This window comes from Thalia democratica, chromosome 1 (assembly GCF_965202585.1).
Source record: "Thalia democratica chromosome 1, ktThaDemo2.hap1.1, whole genome shotgun sequence".
NCBI classification, from domain to species: domain Eukaryota; kingdom Metazoa; phylum Chordata; class Thaliacea; order Salpida; family Salpidae; genus Thalia; species Thalia democratica.
Window position 1 is genome coordinate 73476145 of NC_139165.1, and position 22865 is coordinate 73499009.

Genomic DNA, 22865 nt, shown 5'->3' on the forward strand with positions numbered 1-22865 from the left:
TTATTATTTTTCAAAAGTCATGATGGTTTGCATAGCAGCTTACTATTAATAAGTTAGCAAGCATTATCTAAAACAAAATTACCTAGAAAAAAACTAACTATTTAAATTAACTATATATGATTTTAAAACAAAAAGAAAGAGTATACACTTTAAAAGTCAACTACTAGTTATATAATTGACGAAGTCAGTTTCTAAAGGTGTTTTTTCAATTACTAAATTTAGAATTATTTGAATCATTTAACTAGCACCTGAGGTTTGATAAATTTCATTAAATTGGTAATAAGAAAGAAATAAGTAATCCGAAATCAACTTTTAAATAAACGACTAATAAATCGTTGTCTTAGTAAGTAATTTTTTCAATAAACTTATATCTAAATAACATTGCCTAAATTTTAATTGATCTAAACATAAACTATAAATTTTAATTGACATTTATAGCCAGGTAGCAAACTACAGTAGTCGCACAATACAAGGTTTCAGAGTAATTCAGTTTTATTTTGGATCACTACTTGAAGATTTTTCATTTTCTAACTTTTTTAGTTTTGATAAAAATCTTAGCTTTCTGTTTGTTAATCTTCTGTGCTCTTTATAAGTTTCTTGAGTTCTTTTCAGTTTTGAAAGATCGCTAAGTTCTTTTTCGTTCTGCTGTAGCATCCTTTTCACTCTTTCTATTTTTTCTTCTACAGTCTGACTTTTGTGAGCTACAAATTCAGCATCTTCTCTTTTTACATCGCACGTTTTCTCCAAAGTACTTCCTGTTTGTTTGTAAAGGTTTATGTTGGCAGAAGGTGCGGACTTAATTTGGTTCATGACATTTTCTTTCAAATTATTTCTCGTCACCTTAGAAATGCTTTCGGTTTGCTGGTTTTGCTGCACGTTAGCAAAAACTGTTTGCGTCTTCGACCGACTTCCAACTGTAGAGGAAGACGCATTTTCCTTGTTGTCTTCCGCGCACAGCTTGATCAACTTGAACAAATGGCTTGAATCCATTGAGGCGTCGCAACTGATGCTGGTTGGATCGCTGTGCAAATCTACCAAGCATTTGACGCTGGGGGGCTTCACCGAGGGTCGTCGGTTGAACAGAGCGTAGGGTTCCACGTAGCCCTGGTGGTTTCCACACTTTAGTTTTGAACAAGTCACTTTTCTGAAGACCTGTTTAAATTATTTTACTTAATTTGTTTATTCAGGAAAGATCTAAACTTCAGTTAGAATTTACTGCTTAGATTACACTTATGAAAGAGTGTTTGAAATATTAGTTATTTATGCTATAAAAAGTTTCAAAAACTATTGAGTTAAAACCAAATTATTACGTATAAAATCTATTTTGATTTTAACAGAATCGTTCAAAACTAATATATAATAAATTAAGCTTTTTTTTTAATTATAGGGTACTTCGAAATAAAGTTTAGTCTATTTTGTCATTAGGTTATTTTTTTGCTATGCTAATCTAATTTATTCTGACATGTTTTAGTATATTTTGTTAAATTAACTTTTAAAATAAAATAGCTATTGAAATTTTTGAATAAAACAATATTTTAAATATGAAAGCCTACGCAAATGTGGTAAAATTATTGATAGCCAGTTAGGCTTGTCAGCATGTGTATATGCTTACGGGAAAATGTTATGATATCTAAAGTTTTTTCTTAACTATGATTATTTTAACAAATTTATTAGTTGGAAACTAAAAAAATGCAATTAATTTACACTATTCTTACTATAAAATATCTACAGATATTTTTGTACTTAACTTTTTATTTTTAGTAAAATTACTTTAAAAACAGATACTTTATTTAACTAAATCAGAATCTAATTTTGCTAAACTTATAACATAACCCTGTTAATTTAGTATGAATTAACAAAAAATGTGTTTTTATATCTTATTTATATATGCACTGCTTTTTTCTTCTCTATGCCAAGGAGACTTAACAATTAGCAAACATTTTAAAATAATTACTTACTCTGTTTGTATATTTTTAACAGTTTTGTTGTTTCAATTTTTAGGATTTATTTACCAATTTTTAACTGATATAATAATTTAATTTGTTTAATATATAATATCAATTAACTATATTCATTTACTAAACTGTATTTTCTAACGCAACACAGGATTTTTTACAGGCCGACCGATTGTAAACAATTTATTACAAAGCACTCTAGAAGGATGTTAAAACTGGTCTATTTATAACAATACAATTTATTACAAAGCACTCTAGAAGGATGTTAAAACTGGTTTATTTATAACAAAACAATTTTTTACAAACTAAAACAACTGAATGAAAAATTTACATCGCGGTAAAAGCTTAAAATACAAGATCTAGTTCTTTTGTTGTTTTTGTAAACTTATAGAAAAACTCCATGGAAAACAAAAAATAATAACAGCTAAAATCTATAACTACAATTGATATAAATGCTCTTCATTCACTTTTACTTAAAACAAAACTACTCTTACAGTCTACAAAAACAACAAAAAAACTATTTCTGATGTTTAACTAACAACTAAACGAAACATTATCGAAAAACTACTAAGGACACAATGACTTTATTCTAATATTAAAAAAAAATAAGTTATAAGAAATGACTGCCCTGAAAACTAACTTAATAACGAAACATAAACTTTACAAACAATAAGAATCTGAACGAAGCACGAAAACGCAGTAAAATTAAAACAAACTCATATTAACTTTACATTAACAAACTGTTACGCTTTAATAACGAACAAGAATTTCTCAATTCACAAAAGAACGACGGAATCGTCGAGGCACTGCGACGCCATCGAGCAAGACCCGGAAACCGCGACGCTCGAAGAGGGATCGACAAGCTCGCTTGCATCAGTTGAAGCTTCCTCGGAAATCACAGAGTTTTTCACTGTGGGCCGGCTGGCGGGTTTTCTGCGGCGCCTGTGAAACCTCGCCTTTTTAACTTTGTGCGGGTGGGTGATCCGCTTGCAAATGTTGCACGTTTGGAGCACGAAAACCTTGAATAAATATTTTTACACCTCGTTATACATTTCATTGGGCGAACCGGCTAGTGTTTAATCTAAGGTGTAAAATAATTGCTTACTTAGAAACTCAACACATCATATAAATTTTGATTCTTTTCAGCAAAATGAACAGATAATATTGTAGATTAGAATACTAACTGTAATGTTAATCATAATAATATTAAAAATATCCCTTTACATTATTTTTCTACACTTTCAAATTCAAAGTAACAAAAAATCATATGAATTTGATCTAAACTTTTCTACTAAAAATTAATGTATCATTTTTTATTTTTGAGGTTAAAGAAATAATATAACTTTAATCTGCAACAAAAAAAAACTTCAACTAACTAAATTAAGATGTATTTTGTATAAATATTTAAAACTTTGTTATCAATAAATACTCTAGGAACGAAACTCTAAGTAAACTTAGAAGTATTAGTAAAAATTATTAATAAAAGTATTTTGTGAAATAATAAAACAACCTTTTTGTTTATTTCCAATAAACTACTTAACATTTCCTAACAACTATTAGTATCTCCGATGTTATGCAACATTTTTTCAATGGATCATGAAAACAACAACTAATTACAACGCACAATTTGAATTTCTAACAGAAACCAACCCTGTTCGAGTCCGGATAGCACAGAACATTGTCGCTGGTCCAACTGTGTTTGCAATACGTGCAGAAAAACCAACCGAACTTCTTCACCAGTTGCGTTTTCGGTGGTGTCTCCTGTAAGTTGAGTAGAAATTTATTCAGTTGAAACATAAATTAAACTATATTTAAGTTCACTATTTAAAAAACTAAGTATGCAGACTATTTTTCATATTTTTGAAATTTTTAGTATTATAAGAAAAAATATTTCGCCCGGACGAAAACACCAATGTCAAGCTGAAATCCGTAATCTGGTCGAATTTACTAAAATAGGGTGTTAAAAGAAAAGTTGACAAGTTTTGATAGAGCAAAAGATGAAGAGCCGCAGTCTCTCAAACCTGGTAGGTTTAGTTTGTAAATAAAAATGAAGAAAAAAGTCAAAATACAGAAAATCATATTGTTAATTTAAACAATGAAGAACTTGTGTATAGTGATCAAAGCAAAATCAATACATAGGTAGACAAAATATACGGAATACAAAAAGTTTTTTTCGACTTTAAAAGGATTTTGTTAATAAATTCAATAGCTTTGAAACAAACTTCAAATCGTATGCTGATGTTATCCAATCAAACAAACAAAGGTTTTTACGGATGTAAGCAGAGTAGGCTAAATGCTGTAATAGAAAAAAATCGAAGCTGAACAAAAGTTAGTTGAAATAAAAGCTTTAAATATCATAATATATAACATACTAGAAACCACAAATACTTCTACAACAAAAATCTTTCCAGAGCTGTAAAAAGAACTTGAAAGTTTTACAACAAGTACTTGAAAAAGGTTAAACTGGAAAGACAAATTAAAATTCTTGTATTGTGTTTGTAGGTTTGCTGAAGGCAAACTTATGCTTATTGTAGTTATATTAAATTACCAAAATAGAAGACAAAGACTACTAAAATTAAGAAATATGAAATATATATATGTATATAGCATGGAATACAATCAAAAGTTTACATAAACCAAGATCAAACTGTTGAAGAGTTTAAAAATTTCAAAAACTTGAGGAAAGAAATGAAAACCAAGCAAGCCACAGCAGAAAAAAAAACTAAAATGTGAAATATGTACTCTGGGATAATAAAAAAATCTGTTAGTCAAAGTTTTTAAATATACATAAGCATAACAGCTTATCTGATATAATTAGTAATAATGGTAACAATTTTGAATGTATCAATTGAAAGAATAATCATTTAAGAACTGAATATATTAATATAAAATTTGATTTAATTAAATTTAATATTGTAGAGAATTATTTGTACATAAAAGATATTGATTTATTTTTTAACTGAAACATGTTTGACTCCCTAAAGTCAACGATACCATAGTTTGTGCTTGTAATTAAAACATAGGTTAAGTAGGGGTGTTGCTGTCCTTAAAAGAAATTCCCTTTAAATTTTTTAGATTAAAATAGGTTTAATCTCTATTATTTACATAAACTTTTAATACCTATGTATAGATGTAAAAAATAAAATAAGATTTTTTGTATCTACCTTGCCCCACTGTCTGCAAAACGTTCATTTTTTATAAGTTTTTTTTGTTTATGTATTTAGTATTTTCAATATTTTTTTCTTGTGTGTCCTATTTCAGTGGCTCAGGTTTTGATGTCAGAGTCCAATATTCAACAATATATAAATAATAACATATACATATATATATATATATATATAAATGTAGAAAAAACTATTTTAAACAGTACTTTTCCTTTATTACACTAACACATGTTTCTGTATGTTAAAATGTTAACACACTTCAACGGAAACATGTGTTAGTGTAATAAAGAAAGAGTACTATTTAAATTTGTTATTTTCTTATATTCCAGTGAGCTTGTTTGGCTAGGATTTTAATTGGCAAACGCTTAAATATATATTTTGTATAGCCATATAGAAAAACTAAATTAGAGTTCTTATCAAGCCAGGAATAAACATTAAAACATATTTTTAAGATTAATCAAATGGCAGAAGTTATTAAAAGTTACTGAAACAACATTTCAAAAAATAAACTTCAAAACACAAACAAAATTAACTGTTTTACTTCTGAAAGTTCAAACACACGAGGTGAAACATTTAGAATCACATAAACAAACCTTATTCTTTATTTGGTCGATTTCCGCTTGTTTTTCATTAACTTGGCACTCAATGGACTTCAGTAAAATCTTGGAATCGCTCAGTTCTGACATCAACATTATTATCTAAAAACTGCTTCAATAAAGCACTAAACTTTTTTTTTTCAAACCTCTTTACTTAGTATTAAAAAATATCTAATTTAATTTATCAAAATAAATACTTGAAAACAATTATTATAATATCATTCTTACTGAATGTGTTAAAATAAGAAGTACAAAAACCAAAATTTGATGGCTAAAATATAGAATCTATAGAAAAATGTGACTCTAAATTTAGTTAAATTAAAATTGTTTACTATCAAATACATCAAATGATTTAGAATAAAATATATGAAAAAAAGTATAAAAGTCTAAAAGATGAAAATTTTCTGACCTGTTTTGTCTTTTTTGCCACTTCTATTTTCATCAAGGAGAAGTCTTGAACTTTGTGCTTCAATTTAGATAATTTTTTATATAAAAACACATTTCGTACATTAAAATTTAAAAATAAATAACAGATAAGTGCTTTATAAATCAAAAACGGTATTTATATTAGCTGTTAGAAACTTTTTCGGCTAAAAAAAAGAAGACTAACAGTCCTAGCCAGCAGTTGTTTTAAAAAGTTAAATAAAGTTGGTATACATGGAAGTATTATTTTAAGGGTACAAGACTTTTTTTAAAATCTAAAGTAACATTATTATTTATACCAAACTATAATAATTTTATAGTGCATGTTGGAAACACAATGGAAAGTATTATTTTAAGTCAGAGGGAGTCCACCTACTTTTTTCTTAAATTTAATCTTGTTGAGTTTTATCAAAGCTAATATGAACTTTTAACTACTTGATTAAGTTCTAATTAACTTCTTTTATATAGATAATTAAAATTGATAACTACATGGTTGCCACAGATCAAGCTGAGAAAAATTTCCTGACTTTTCTTAATCTAAACTCTTAAGTTAAACTTATTCTAAAAATAAAATCAAACACTTGAAATTATATAAATCTTCTAACCTTATTTTTATACAAGTTAAAACAACAGTTTTTTTGATGAATTCAATCATCTAACTTCCATTACATCACTTGAACCATTTGTGTATGATTGATGTATTTGCAACAAACAGCTTTATCAGCAAAATACTTGTGTTTTCTAACTTGATACAGTTCTTGTTTGTATGCATACATATAATCTTTAACTCTTCTTCTGGATGTAATAAATTCTCATTTCATACTGTTTTCAAGCAGAGCCTTGTTAATACTTAATCTAGTTCGACCTCACCCTGGTCATTGTGCAACACAAGAAATGGTTTCAACAACTTTTCGAGAGAAGATTTGGTAAAAATTTTTAATGTTTCAAAATAGAACTGGCCCAAACAATCTTTCTTTTGCTTGAATTTTAATGCATTCATCGGACAACATACCAAAGTTCTAAATTGTTCAATGTTAGTATCACGTTCAGAGTTGGAGCACATTTTTTACTATGTTCAGGAGTGCACAATGTTGGCAAAACGCTTAACAACAATGGTGACTTCTAATTTTTCAAGGCTATGTGGATTTAGGCATGACATTTTTTTTACAAATGTACTTCCAATAGCCATTCTGCTCTGAAGACTTTCAACCGCTTTTATAACAAATAATCTATACTTTTAGTTGAAAATTAAGACCTTTTGTTCTTCAACTAGGTCTTTTTCCTCGAATATGCAAGCAAATTGGTTGCAGCACATCCAAGATCAAGGGCAGGTTTTAGGGAAGCTTGATCATTTAATTGAACCTTGAATAACTGGTTAAGCTGAGGTTCGAAACTATCACGTCTTTCATAATGATGCACAAGCAATTTAATTACCAAGAACGAAATGTTCTCATGCATAAAGGCAACAACAGACTGGGTACTCTGGTACAATGTCAAAAAAGGCTGCATAAGAGATATCACATAACTAAATAAATGCAAGAAAATTTTGTGTATATATCACAGTTTCACTATGGAAGTGTTCTTGCCATAGATCATCAATATTAAAGAGCATAAAAAACTGCTTGTTCAAGTAGGGTAGTTGTTCAATATGTTAATAGAAAAATTTTGCAGTTTTACAAAGGATATTTTATTAATTTATACCAGATGAAGGCATTAGAAACTAAAAAGTCTTGTAAATTTCTTGGAAAATTTTGCAATTTTAGTCTGACTTTAAAGGATTTTTAGTTAATTTTTTAATATTTAAAGGCTTTAGAAAATAAGGAATTTTATACATTAATCTGACAAAATCTGAACTTTTTTTTATTTAGTCAAATTTCCTGACTATTCCGGACTTTTTTTCAACAAGCCCCATTTTTTCCTGACTTTTGTCATTTTAAAAAAGTTTTTCCTGACCATGTGGCAACCCTGTAACTACATTACCTTCTGGAAGCCGCAAACTAAAAAGACCAACAAAAGACTATTTCATTAAAATTGCACCGTTTTTTCTTTTTTTTTTTTCAAATAAAACAGCAAACGATATACTAATTAAAAATTAATTCTACTTGAAAATTTTTGGATTTCGTTTCAATTAAACTTATTACTTTTTAAATTAAAAAACAAATACATGCAAAATATTCTCAACTATTTAAGAAAGTTGTTTCCTTGAAATTTTTAGTTTCTAGCTAAAAAAATTAAAATAGATAGATTATTAGGGATTTTTAAATTTCTGAGAAAATCAACAATGAAGAAAATGAGATCCATACATTTCAATCATAACAATTTTACAAAACTTAGATTGACTCTCATATGAGACCTCACAGTATGAAGTACAACTCATACTTAATGTAATAAAACTATTTCAATTAAATACTAATTTTTCTTTTGATACATTGTCAGTTTCGGTAAAAATTTTCAATACAATTATATAAACCAAAATTTTTCAATCTTTAACTTACTTTCTAAGAAATTTAAAATCACTTTCTACGTTTTTTTAGAGCTAGAGGATTAAAAATTTCAGGAAACATTACTATAGTATTCACAAATGAGATTTCAAAAATTACTCACAATCCTCAAAAAAAAGTTACAAGTAAAAATAGGAACTTTTTATTTAAGTTAAAACATTTACACACTTAATAAAAAAAAGCTAAGTTTGAGTTTGTTTAAAAACGACTTTTTTAGTTTGAAACTTTCCCATGGAACTGGATTAATAAACTAAAACCCCTAATGTCTATTAATTTACTTTGAATTTTAGAAATGTATAAAAATGAGTGTAATAGCTGAGGCAAAATAAGAATAATTTGTAAAAAGCTAGAAAGCTTGAAACAAATATTATATTTAATATTTAAATTATTCTAGTTAACCTTGTTTGCATTTTCTATTCTTTGCAAATTCATAACTTCTTTTCTAAGATCAAGGACTTCATCTTCCTAAAAAGTAAGATAAAGATTACATGTCAACAAAATTACATTCTAATATCTTTATGTATTAACATAAAGACTGTACTTGAATGTTTTTGAAACCGTTAACAAGCTAGCAACTACACACTAGATACAACAAACCTTGCTAAGTAGAGCTTCAGTCACTTTAGCCTGTGCATTTTCCACTTTCTGCCTCTGACTTTCTATTTCACCTACTTGCTGCTTCATAGAGTTTAAAGTTTCACGCAATATCTTGTTCTGCTTGTTTGTTTTAAACTTTTTAGATTTTAAACATTTATGAAAACATGTTTATCTTAAAATTCTGTATTTATGATACATGGATAACAAAATTATGTTATACAAGGTAAAAATATATTTATAAAATTGATGTATTTCTTGACTTAGATACAATAACTAAAAGTTTTGTGTTTAGGTTCAAGTAACTTTTTAATTATTATAGTTTAATACTTTCAAAGAATAATTTACACAATTAAAATTTATGATTTTCTAATATAAAGTTCTTAAAATTTTCAAAAGTGGAAATACTTATTCTTTAGTTTCAAAAAATTTAAGAATTTTTAAAATTACTACTATGGTCAATACTGAAAATTTGACACTAGAGGTATATAAATAAAATTTTGTTGTACTTTGTTGGAATAAAAGAGGATTATACAAGATCAAAACTAAAAATTTAGGTATATAATTAGTTCAATCAATCAAAAAAAAAAAAAGCTTACAAAATTAACAATATAAAACCAACTAAATAATCTTATTTTCAAAAATTACCCTTAATTAACAGAAAACAAACCTCTATAAGAAGTTTTTCATAGCTTGAGCAGCATTCATCAGTATTGGTAGATATAGTTATTTTTTCAACATCTAACTTCAGATTATTTTCAACAGGTAAGGTTACACACGTCTGTTTTTTTGATTCATCGATTGTTTTTACTACTTCTTCAACTTCAAAAGCTGCTTCAATGTTTTCCTTAAGTATGTTTTAAATACATAGTCAATAAATAAATTAAAACTTAATAATATAATATTATATGATACTATATTATGAAAACGAAACAAAAATTTATTTAAGCTCAACAGGTAAGACTTTCAAAAAAAGATGGTACAACCATATCAGTGATTTTAAAAACGGCATAGAAATATCGAAATACATCTGGAAACTTAAATATAACAACATTGATAATAGAGTAGACTGGGAAATAATCCATCATATTGGCAAAGCTAAAAACCCACAAAGTATTTGCAGTACATCCATACTAGAAAAAGTCGCGATCGCCTAAAGGCGACAGAAGGGATAACTTAAACAAAAGGTAGAACTCTTATATTCCTGCCCCCACTTAAAAAAATTACACTTCAAAACTAGTTGTTCGTAATATTGGATTTATGCATGCTCTTAAAAAGTTTTTATGGAGCTACTATTTTCTGGAAATTAAAAGTTTTTATAAAAAGCATTCAACCAAATTTTCAATTTTTCATAGTTATTGCAAGCATGTAATTCTTTAAATTTTCGATAGTTATCTCACAATTATAAATAGCTACATTAGAATGAATCTTAACTTAAAGCTCTTTTACTACTATTAACTACATTTTTCGAAGAATGTTTATTTTGAAAACTCACTAGAAGATAAAAAGAAGCCTACATATTCTTCTTCTTATTATAATGATTTCGGAACTCAACTAAAATTTAAACTTTACCATAAATTCAACCTTAAGATTAAAATTAAATTCATCTTGTTTTTTAAGTAAAAATTGTTTTCATTTAATTGTTTAAATACTATTTTCCATGACTGTTACATGTCTTTTTAGATTTTTTATATAAGCACTGACGAGGCCTTTGACCAAAACTTAGTTTGCATAATTAAGTCTCGAAAGAATAAATTCATTACTTCTCCTCTAGTAGTTGAGATTTGTTTATTTGTTTACTAAACATCAAAACAAATACTATTATTATTGCTGTTCAATTCTGAATTGAGCACTTCATAAAGAAAACCAATTTGTGAGTCATGGAAAATTAAAAAAGATAAAATTGAACTTAATAGTATAGTTTAAAAAATTGTCACTATAATAAAGGTTGCCACTTTATGAAGAAAAAAGCCAGTCCGAGTTTAAAATAAAATTAAAAAAGCAATAAACCAGTAAAAATGCTTTTAATCAAGCTAAGTTACTAAAAATTTAATAATATCCTTAAAATGACATGATAACAAAACAAGAAAACTTTAACGAAAAACTATATATCGTAATTCATAAAAACTAGCTTAAGGATAAAAAAACAGGACCGACTTTTTTAAAATTTCTAACTTAGCGAAAACTAGCCAGAGTATTCTGAGCGTGAGGAAAGCTTGAAACTTAATATTAAGGACAAGAACTCGGCTTAAGAATTTATTGAAAAGTAAACTAAAAAATTCATTAAAAGTGAAATCCAATCAAGCTTTACCTTATGATTACATTCAGCAGGCAAGGTTACACAAGCTTGTCTTTTTCTTTTATCAATTGTTTTTACTTCTTCGACTTCAAAAGTTGCTTCAACATTTTCCTTTAACATTTTTTAAAATATATTCAAAAAATTATCAATAAGTTAGTTTAACTTTGTAGAAATAAAAAAAACATCACTACAAACTTACAATACAGGAGAAAAAATAGTTCAAAAATGTATTAAAAACTAAGCTCAATTATTTTTATTAGTTTAAACCATTTAAAAATGTAAATCTTTAGTAAATATAAACCAATAATTAAAACTAAATATAATTAAAATAAACATTTTAAGAAAAGTTTGCAGACTTAATTTGGTAGATGAAAAAATACAAACTATATTTTTGCAAAATAGGAGTGGGCAACTTTATAATTTAAAGGCTTAAACTAACCAGAAAAAAAAAAATTGTGGATTTGGTAATTTAAAAAAAGTATACACTTAAATTGAAAAACTTCAAAAAATAAAATTGTAACGAAATCATACTTTAATAAGCATAATTAAAATTTAAATCAAAGAGTAATTTCAAATTATTTGTTACAGAAAAGTTCCATTATATTTGTTTTGCAAAAGTTGAAAACTTATACAAGTAGAAAATAAGTGGCAGGTCAGATATTTTTGCATTTAGGCCATAGGTTGCCCACCCTATACTTAAACTACCTTGACATGATTAAAAGTTTTTCACTTTTTATTAGATGTGACCAGCTGAAACTTAGAGCTGGTTTTCACTTAAAATTAAAGAAGTATTGCAAAGTGCATTGGTAAAATGTATAGAATAGCAGCAATTTCTAATAACTGGTCTGATCAGTGGTCTTTCATTTGTTTAATATTATTTTGTAAATACTATTAGTTAAATTTAGATTAACCAGTGAGTAATTAGATTGTAAATTAAAGAGATTAGTAAATTATCTAAATGAAAAATAAATAAGGATAAAAATTAATTGGTTATTAAATTCCATAATACACAAGTTTATCAACATTAAATTTTAATGTCTATTGTGGTGCTTTTAATTCTCTTGAATAAGCTTTTCAAATCAACTATAGTTGAAAAAAAAGATAGAGACTCACTTTAAAGTCTGACTTATTTTCTTTCATACCTGTAAAATATTTTCAAGTTAAATGTAATTATAAACAAAACTTATTGTGTATTAAACTAAACAACTAGTTAATTTTAGCTGAACTTGGCAATAATACTATATTACAGGGTTCCCATTAAGATTTCAAAAAAAAATTTAAGGAAATTCATAAAATATAGCAAATTTATAGGGAATTTATCAACTTTTTTTTGCTTGATAAATAGTATTAGAAAACAACTATATTAAGCTGCTGTTCATACTCTTCTTTAACTTAACTTTAATATCAATTTATATGTTAATATTACTCTCTTATTTTAAATATTACTATACTATACCATACTACTATAGTTTTACATCATCAAAGTTATTAAGTTTACATTTATTATTGAATAGAGTTTGATGTTTCAATCTTTATGTTTATTCTATATTATAGCATATAATGAAAACGTTATGCTATAGACAGTATTAAACTACGTGCAGGAGTAGTACACTAGTAGATCAATAATAGTTAAAACATAAGAAAAAATTTGAATAGTATTTAAAAAGCATAATTTATTTTATATAGCAAATTAAAAACACTTCAGTTTTTATTTCTTTATGACAATATAGTATATAAGTAAGAATTTTCATAACTTGTTTAAAAGTTTTAACTAAATTACCAATTGCTTTGTAGACATTTGAAATATTCTAAAAATCTTTTGAGATACAGCCGGTTAAAGATAGATATTACAATAGGTTTTTTATGGGAGAAGAAAACTAAAACGGCAAATAAATATAAATCACTACAATTTTTTGTTTGTTTTTTAACTAAAAATAAATTTGTTCCTGCAGAACTTTTTACAAATTTCAAAGAACATGTCCTAAAAATTTGAGGTATTTTCTCAAAAAAAAATGTAAAAGGAGATATATTTTAGTAAAATTGTCTTTTTTTGCCTTTTTAATTTGTGCCTCCAATAAGGAACCTACTGTACTTTACAACTTTCAATGGTTAAATCTCATAAGTTATTTTGAACTTTAAAAATATGTAAAAATCAACTTGTACTTAAGTTAAAACTCTACAAAATCCGATCAAGTTGTGAAATAAGTGATTAACCCCCCTACGCCCTAATTTAAACAAAAAATGCAAAAATAAAAGTAATAACTAAATTAGCTAAAAAACTACTGTGTCCACCTTCTCCCAGCTGATTACTTTAAACCAATTTAAACCAATCTGTCCAATTTACTTTAAACAATAAACTTTACCTCTATCCTTCTGATTTTCAGACAATTCACTTTGGAAGGATGATGAATCTTTAGCTTCATTGACATCAACTGCTTATTTTTTTTTGTTAAAGAATGGTTTTGCTTTAATTGAAAATATTAACAAAAATGGTAAAACTATTAAAAAAAAAATTTTTTAATAAAAGTGCAGGTTAATTTCCATTTTAAAGAATAAAGATTAAATGGAGTTTAAAAATACAACTTAGTTTGATAAAACTATTGTAAACAAAACTAACTTAAGCAATTCAAAAAATGTGGAGCAATATATAGAAAAATTTAATGAGATAAGGTATATCTTTTGAAAATGTAAAATCAAAACAACTTAAAACAAAGTTTAAGTGCAATTATAACTAGATATAGAAGCTTTAGTATTATTTTATAACTAAAATATAAACAAACAACAGCAGAAACATTAAAAACTTACATATTTTTGGTATGCTTCTATAAATCTTATTTTACATTGATTATAATGAAAAGTAATGTTTAAAATAAAGTAAAAACAATTACTAATTATAGCTTTGATTAAATTTCGAAAAACTAGTCAATAAAAAGTAAATAAAGTTAAGTTTAACAAAAATTAAAAAAAAGAACCTTTTTAGAAAAGGAACCATAAATAAAATAAAAAGTAATAAACTATATATACATTATGTCTTTATTATAATAAAAAAGATTAGTTAAGTTTTTATTAGAATCCAAAAAATATTATAATGAAAAACAGCAGAAATGAGTTTTGAACTTTTGGATCCTCATACAAACCTTAAATAATCAAACAAATACATGCTGTAGTGAAAATAATAAAAAGAACATAGTATTAGTCTTATTTTTTATTTTTCCACTAACAAGCAAGTTTAAAAAAACTTCATTATATTATAAAAAGAAATCAGTTTTTTAATCTTTAAAACCTCAAGCAATTTTTGTTTTGGCAATGCTTTCAAGAATCTAGGCAAAATCTAGCCTGATTGAACAAGAACTAGCCTGATTAAATTAGATTAGTCAAACAATATTTTAATAAAAAACTCATTTTTTTGCTTTTCTGACTCAATTTACTGTTACTCTAGGGTTCAAGAACTTATAGCCTATTAAAAGCTACTAAGCAAATTAAAATATATGTTTGTAATCTCTATATTTATAAATCGCTATAAAAAATACATTTGTAAAAACATAAAAACATTTAATGTATATTGTATATTTTGAATTTAAAGAAATACTTTAAGTCGTATGTATAAGCAGATTAGAAATAAGCATGTTATCTTAATATTACAGAGCTCAGTTAAAAATATTAAAATCTTTAAGCATTTATTAAAGAGATATTAAGAAAAAACTTTTTTATAATGTTGAAAACTCAAGCAAATCTGTAACAATGATTCTTTTTTGAAACAAATTGTTATTATAAACTTTTTGTTTTTTAAACAAAAAAAAGTCTAAATAAAATTAGAGTTAGGTGAAAAGCAGAAAATTTTATCTTAAAAATGAAATCACTACATCAAAACTAATTGAAACTATATATAAAAAATATACTAAAAAATAACATAGTATTAAAACCTGAATTAAAACAACTTCATTTAAATTTTATGAGATAAATCCTGCGCTATATATCAAGAGACCTCTTTAAAATATTTTAAATATCTTTGTATAATAAAATACATTAGTAAATTGACATAAGTAAAATTATTAAATTTTACATAAGTTAGTTGATAAACTTCATTGATTTAGGTACCTTTTGGTATGTTTCTTTCTTTTTTACTTCTTTTTAGAGTAGAAAATATTTTGAGAAAAGAAGACTTCTCCTGTAAAAAATTGTTTTATAATAGATTAAAAAGTTTTTGTGTTTATTCTAAAAAACTTTGAGAAAATCTTATTTAATTAGAAATGTTTTTAAAACAGAATTAGTAAAATGTATTACAAACTTTATTTAAAAAGTTAAAGTTTTTAAGTAATAGTTTAACAAACTTATATTGTTTTTTTTTTGTTTAGATTATAAGAAACATTACATTCTATTTTTGATTTTGTTAAAAACTGTATGCATGTTTTTATTTAGGTCATTTTATTTACAAAATAGCTTACTGTATGAGACTTATTCTTTTTTTCTTTGTGAGAAAGTGTTTTTGATTTTTTCATGTTTAACACTTTATTCTTTTCCATTGTAAATAAAATTTATTTGCAGAATGGAAAGAAGGTAAAATATGTTTTAAAACAATATCTATAAAAACAATTTATTGACTAACAATCAATATAATTTTTTATATAAAACAAATACATAAGAAGATATAAATAAGTTCTGTACTGAAATAAAATATTATGTTTTAATATATTTATCAAAAGCTTTAGCTAAAAAACTTTTTAAAAAAACTAAAATATATGTTATTGAAAGTCAGCTTTAAAAATATATATATTACATTTACTAGATAGATTATAGAACAACAAATTGTATTAATAATTCTACTTGTATTACAATAGGTGTGTACGAATTATTTTATAGAATGATAATTTAGTGCAGGGTTTCCCAAATTTTTTTTTGCACAAGGCCCCCTTTAGAGAAATTTAAAAAGTATGGCCCCCTTCAATAACATTTCTCAAAAAGCTACTATAAAAACTGCCTAAGACCTTTTTTTTTGCTCTTCATCATCAACTCGAGGATATCTAATGTAAGTTTCAAATTATGGCCCGCAAAATTTCCTAATTTTTTTCCTTAACATAAAGTACAAGTTTCAAAACTGCTGCCATTACCATAAAAACACCTTAAGACCTTTTTTTGATCTTCATCATCAAATCCAGAATATCTAGTGTAAGTTTCAATTTATGACCTCATGGCCCCCCTGTGGCCCTTTTACTGCTCTAAGTCCCCAGGGGGCCTTTTAGCCCAGTTTTGGAAACCCTGATTTAGTGAAAAAAGTTTAAGTCTTTTCGTTTTAACTTGATTTTTTATTTAGTGAAATATACAATTATAATTGGCAAGAATTGCATTATAAATTATGAACTTGACTAAATTAAGAGCATAGGGGGGTCTACCTTGATTTTTACATATTAATTTTATTTTGTAGAGTTAGATATGAGCTATCAGTGGTGTTTAACAAAATTCAAAGTAACTTTTGAGATATAAGCAATCAAAGTTGTTCCTCAATAGGTTCCTTATTGAAGGCGCAAATTAAAAAAGCAAAAAAGACTACTTCACTAAAAATCTATCTTCTTCATTCTTTAACCAATCTTCAAATTTTTACAGTAAGTCTATTACTAATATTTAAATCAATTTAAGGGCATAGGGGGGGGGGGTAAACACCCTTTTTTGGTTTTTGATCTTATTTTATATAGTTTTTACTAAGCTACAAAATGCTTTTTACAGATTAAAAAAATTCAAAACAGTTTTTGAGATATAGCCGGTCAAAGTCGGAGCCAACAATAGGTTCCTTATGGGAGGCGCAAACTAAAACGGCAAAAATAGACTATTTCACTAAAAATCTATCTTCTCCTACGTTTTTTGAGATAACTACCTCAAACTTTCAGGAAATGTTCCTTTATATATATAGAAAATTCTGTCGCAAGGAATTTTTAAAAAATTGAAAAATAAAAATTTAAATAAAAATAAACAAAAAAAAACAGTTTTTTTTTTGTTTTTTTGTTATAAAATTTTTATTTTTTAATTTTTTTAAATTCTGTTCCGACAGAATTTTCTAAATATTGCAAGGAACATTTCCTGAAAGTTTGAGGTAGTTATCTCAAAAAACGTGGGAGAAGATAGATTTTTAGTGATTTCTAGTTATTTGCCGTTTTAGTTTGCGCCTCCCATAAGGAACCTATTGTTGCCTCCGACTTTGACTAGCTATATCTCAAAAAATATTTTGAATTTTTAAAATCTATAAAAAGCATCTTGTAGCTTAGTAAAAACTATATAAAATAAGATCAAAAACCAAAAAAGGGTGTTTACCCCCCTATGCCCTTAATGCAGGAGTTTTTTTTGTGCAAAACCAAATATCATATAAAAAAACAACCTATTTTTAAATCTAAAAATGAAGTTTTTAATATTTCTAAAATTGCAACATTAAAAGTCTTTTCAACTAAAAAAGGGTTGTTCAAAAAAACTTATAGCAGAAAAATAAAATTATTAAACAATTTAAATAATCTGAGATAAAACTTTTTGATTCTTAAATAAATATAACAAAAACATTGAATTTTTTTTTCTTTATAATAAAAAGTTTGAAGCATTTACTGTTTTCCAACTTTTAGATATTAAACTTTATCAAAAAAGATTTTAAACTTACAAACAAACAATCTCATTGTGATTGCTTTTGTTAATGTTTACAATTATATCAATTGTGTTTTCAGTTGAAGCTAAGAAGGTCCACTAAGTTTTTAAACATTAACTAGCTCATTAAAGTGTACTTGTAACCATTTTTGATATTGTTAAAGACTATTCATTAAAGTAAACAACAGGGTTGTCACTGTTTAAATAAAAAAACTGTCCTTAAACTGTCTTGAGTCATCCTGAGTTTATCAAATCTTTACACAAATTTTTTAGAAGTTAATAGGAATTAAAAGATTATTTTTAACTTTTAAAATCAAGTTCTTTATAGGGGTAGGGAGTACTTGGGTGATGTTTGCTTGACTTTAGAGTACATGTGATTTGGATGTGTTTTTGACTCATTAAGAAGAATCTAAAAAAAAATACAAAAAAAAGTATGCTGCCCAAAAAACTATTTACAACCCCAAAAATTTAACAATTTTCTATTTTTTGACTTAAACAGTAATAAAATCACTTAAACATGTCCTTGAATTATAATTTGTATCTTAAATGAAAGCTTATACTTAATGTCATGGATTTAAATACATATTAACTGCTTTTGATGCATTATGATATATTAATCACTCTAAATATGCAAATTTTGTCTGTAAATTATCTTTTTGGAAAATTAAAAGCCTACCTAGTTTGTTAGTAATTCAAGTAAAAATATTTATTGTAAAACTAAACTTTTTAGGTATACTTACTTACCTTTAAATATTTAGGTGATGTGTTATGTATATTAGCAGGATATTTGATTTTATAGATTATTTAGCTTTAAGTGTTTAAAAAACCCTTAAATAATTATTCAAAAAGTATTACAACAAACTAACAAAATATAAAAAAGTTATGATTTATTATAGGCAAGATAATGTTGTATAGAATTGAGTATGTTAATGATTGCAAAATAAAGACTTTTACAAAGAAATAAAGAACATTGCAAAATAAAACAAACATTGTACTGTATTATTTAGTATTAACACTTAACATTATTGCAAAATGACTGATACTTTTAAAAAATTTAGTATAAAAAAACTGTCACATGATTGATAAAATCTAATGGAATATCTGTTTAAAATAATAAGGTAAAAATAAAAAAACTATCATTAAACTTTCTGTAAAAGACATGTGTTCTACTAAACAATCTATTTAAATATGGCTTCTCAGTGAAAAAGTAATAGATCTTTCATTAGAAACATTCCATTCCTCTTTAATTTTACATTCAAGAATTGAATCTATATGCATGTTCAGCAAATCACGTTTAGGTTTTTCCACTTCAAATTATTTCCATCTTGAACTCTCATGAGATGGTCCATCTTGTAAGTCCCATAATCATTTTTACCTTCACAAATAGTAATATACCATGTGTTAATATACCAGAATATAATAATGCCTTACCAAAATATCTTTATTTTTTTCTTTCTGTACATTAGGGGAGGGCCTGTAAAATTAATGCTACATCAGCGTTTGTTGGTAATGAACACAGAGACTGAGAGCACTCATCATTTTCTGCAACAAAAGCACATACATTTAGGAGTTTTTCCTCATAAGTGTTACCATTTACTTTGAAAAGTTCTGGATTCTATAAAACTTCAGATTTGTGTGACTCTCTAAAGTAAATTAAGTCACTACATTTGTACAAACAAAATTTCATTTGGATCAGGATAGGATTTCTAAATAGTACGCAGCTCTTCCACGCTCACTACAGGCCCGACCCCAGCTTTTACACAGTTTCAGACACTTCTGCACATATTGATCCCTTTTCTTCTCCTTTTCAATTTTTCTTTTATCTATTTAAGCTTTAAAACTTTTTGTTCTGCTACCCACCTATGCTCCATCTCATTCATAAATTTTACAACTAAATCAAAAAACTTTTATGTTTACTTTGAAAAGAATGTGATATAAGTAATATACAGTCATTTTTTATCCCTTTTGCTGCAAAGTGTTTGTTCCTAAACTTTGCCACTGCTGCACGCTATCCAAATTTAGCAAGGTGCCTTTCTAATTCTAAGTTATTGTTTGGGAGTCCTTTCAGTTTTTTAGAAGTTAATAAGTGGAGCTCAGGCAAACGAAAGTTTCCAAATCCATATTCTCTACCTGTTTGGCGATCAAAAACTTGGGCAACATAGAGACACATCTTGTTAAGAATTTTACACACAATTCAGAAGTTGGCTTTAACACCTTGTTATGTAAATAATGTACCACATAGGCATCCGAAGTGTTCATTATTTTATTGCTGAGATTCTTATAAAGCTTAGGAAATACTTTGAGGAGGTCTTTTTGAGAGCTAACCTCAATAAAGTGTAAAAAAGGTAGTGTCACCTTGTGAGTAAAGTAAAAAAGTGCCTCTAGTTCAGTCACTAGAAATTCTGAGTCAAGCAGTAGTTTGACAACTTTCACATGCTGGTTGCTTAGATGTGTTTCATTTACAAGCATGTAAATAAAAGGTTTTGCAAAATAGATGTTGCTGAATACCCAAGTTTAGTAAACCTGCGTTTGTTATAAATTACAAGGCGATTAACTTGGTTCTCTTTATTTAGAATGTAATCAAAGAGATCTGCTTGATTTGTACTGTGCACTAATTTTTCATGGCTGACCAAACTTAATATGGATGAAATTGCACACTCAGTTACACTTTTTTTCCTTGCAAAAATGGTCAAATGATGGATTTAAACTTTGTAGCTTTTTTCAGAAGTCTAACTTGGATTCTATTTCAGCCAATACTGTCAAATTAGAATGATCAAAGGTCTCCACTGGATGGGATTTTCACAACAAATGAGTTGGAGGTGGAGCATTTGATTTAAAATTTTTAGTAACTTCCTCCTCAATATTAAAGTTTTTTTAACCTAATCTGTCATGATGGAAGTTGTATTTTGCCAAAGCTGAACAGGTTTAACTGATTCTTGTGAAGAAATATTAATAGTTGAAGCTAACTTCTTATAAGTTTCAACAATAAGTCTGACAATAACTTGGTGGTCTTCAAAGGCAAAAACAATGGACTTAAAGAATAACGTGAAAATACTTGAATGAATCAGTAATATTTTTCTGGCTAGCTGACTTCACACATTGTACATTCAAAATAAAAAAAAACTAAATGTAAAAACAACAGAAAAACTTGCCTTTTGTATTAGAAAAAAAAGGTACAATTTTACAGACAAAGTTTGCATATTTTAAGTAATAATGATGTCATAATACATAAAAATCAGTTGAAATGTTTTTAAATGTATGCTTATAATTATTAGCTTTAAAAAAGATACAAATTATAAGTCTAGGATAAGTCATGTATAAGTGATTTTATTACTGTTTAAGACAAAAAATTTAAAAATATTTGTAGTGTTGAAATTAATTTTTGGGCAGTATACTTTTTTCTTCACAATTTTTTTTTTAAAGATTCTTCTTAATTAAGCAATTACACATCCGAACCATATACACTACACTCATATACATTTAACAATATGACCAAAAAAATGTGCTGTACTCCCTACCTCTTTTCTTTAACAATATTGATTAGAATAAAACAGTATATTGAAACTAAATCAACTCAAACTTATTCAAAATCTAGGAAAAAATCTGTGTACGGATTATTAAGAAAATTTAAAACTATCCTCATTTTTCTATACAATTTTCTTATTTACAATTTGTTTAAACTTGTAACATTTACTAAATAATTGAAATCATTTAATAATTAGTTGTCAAGACATTAAAAAAGTAGAAATATCACCTCTGGCATATTTGCCACTAAAGTTACCAGAAGGCTTTGAGCTTATGACCATAGAGTACTAGTATGAAACTTATGTTTAAACAAACAAGTGTTTATAGACTTGTTATGATTGTAATACATGTGAGAATTCTTTAATTCTGGTAGTCCAATTAAAATTGATAGTTTACATAAAACTATAAGTTTTAATAGTCAAATACAAGAACAAGAACATAAAAAAAAATCATAAAAAAATATCCAGCTGAAAAGTATATGTGTATCATTCTTTTGGACAACATAAACAAAACTTGATCAACTTTAGTGATCAACTTAGTGTGGTAGTATAACTTATACAATATATTATTATACTATATAAATCTATAACATAACCAGGACTTTTTTGGGGTCAGGGCAGACACAAATCAGGCAGAACTACTTTTATTTCATGATAAAAAACATTTCATCTTCAATGAAGTTGAGGTAACTCGTTTTAGATTCAAAAAAGTAATAACACATAGGCTATGTATTTCATACTGTTATCTTAGTGAATAAAAATATTTTCTTACGTTTTCAGCATAAATATAAGACACATTTCAGTTTAAAGTATGAAACTTATTTGTTGAAACTATTTTTTAGTTAGAATAAGTAGGACTTAGTGATATAAAAATAATATAACATTTTCAAATGTAAATTTTTGCCTCTTTTAATACTATCTAGCTTCACCATTCAACTTTTGCAAGAACTATATACAGCCAGAGCAAACTGCGTCTCCAAGCCAAAAAAGCTTATGTACTGTTCAGTATAAACCATGTATTTTAAAAACACTAAAAAAGTTTTTGTGCTAACGACCTACATTTAAGCTTTATTTTAAAACTACTAAATTTAAGTTTCTTATTTGCATATTTATCAAATTTTCAATCTAAAAAGTATCTTTTATAAATTTACAATTACTTTAAATTAGCTGTTGTCAACGGAAGTTTTT

At 26.3% G+C, this 22865-nt stretch overlaps 1 protein-coding gene across 1 annotated transcript; it reads right to left on the minus strand.

The window, feature by feature from the left end:
- Positions 1–487: 487 nt before the first annotated feature.
- On the minus strand, positions 488–9063 carry LOC145848231 (uncharacterized). Its single transcript, XM_082953844.1, has 5 exons — positions 9039–9063; positions 6125–6181; positions 5713–5817; positions 3606–3716; positions 488–1152 (listed from the first exon to the last, which is right to left on the minus strand). The coding sequence occupies exons 2-5, from the start codon at positions 6155–6157 to the stop codon at positions 493–495; spliced, it is 909 nt and encodes a 302-aa protein (XP_082809970.1). The 5' UTR covers positions 6158–6181; positions 9039–9063; the 3' UTR covers positions 488–492.
- Positions 9064–22865: the final 13802 nt, after the last annotated feature.

Coding starts and splice junctions, on each gene's coding strand:
- LOC145848231 (XM_082953844.1), bottom strand. CDS start 6,157: ATGAAAATAGAAGTGGCAAAAAAGACAAAACAG. Junction 5,818..6,124: donor TGGCAAAAAAGACAAAACAG/GTCAGAAAATTT, acceptor AGCAGTTTTTAG/ATAATAATGTTGATGTCAGA. Junction 1,153..3,605: donor GCTATCCGGACTCGAACAGG/GTTGGTTTCTGT, acceptor TAATTTAAACAG/GTCTTCAGAAAAGTGACTTG.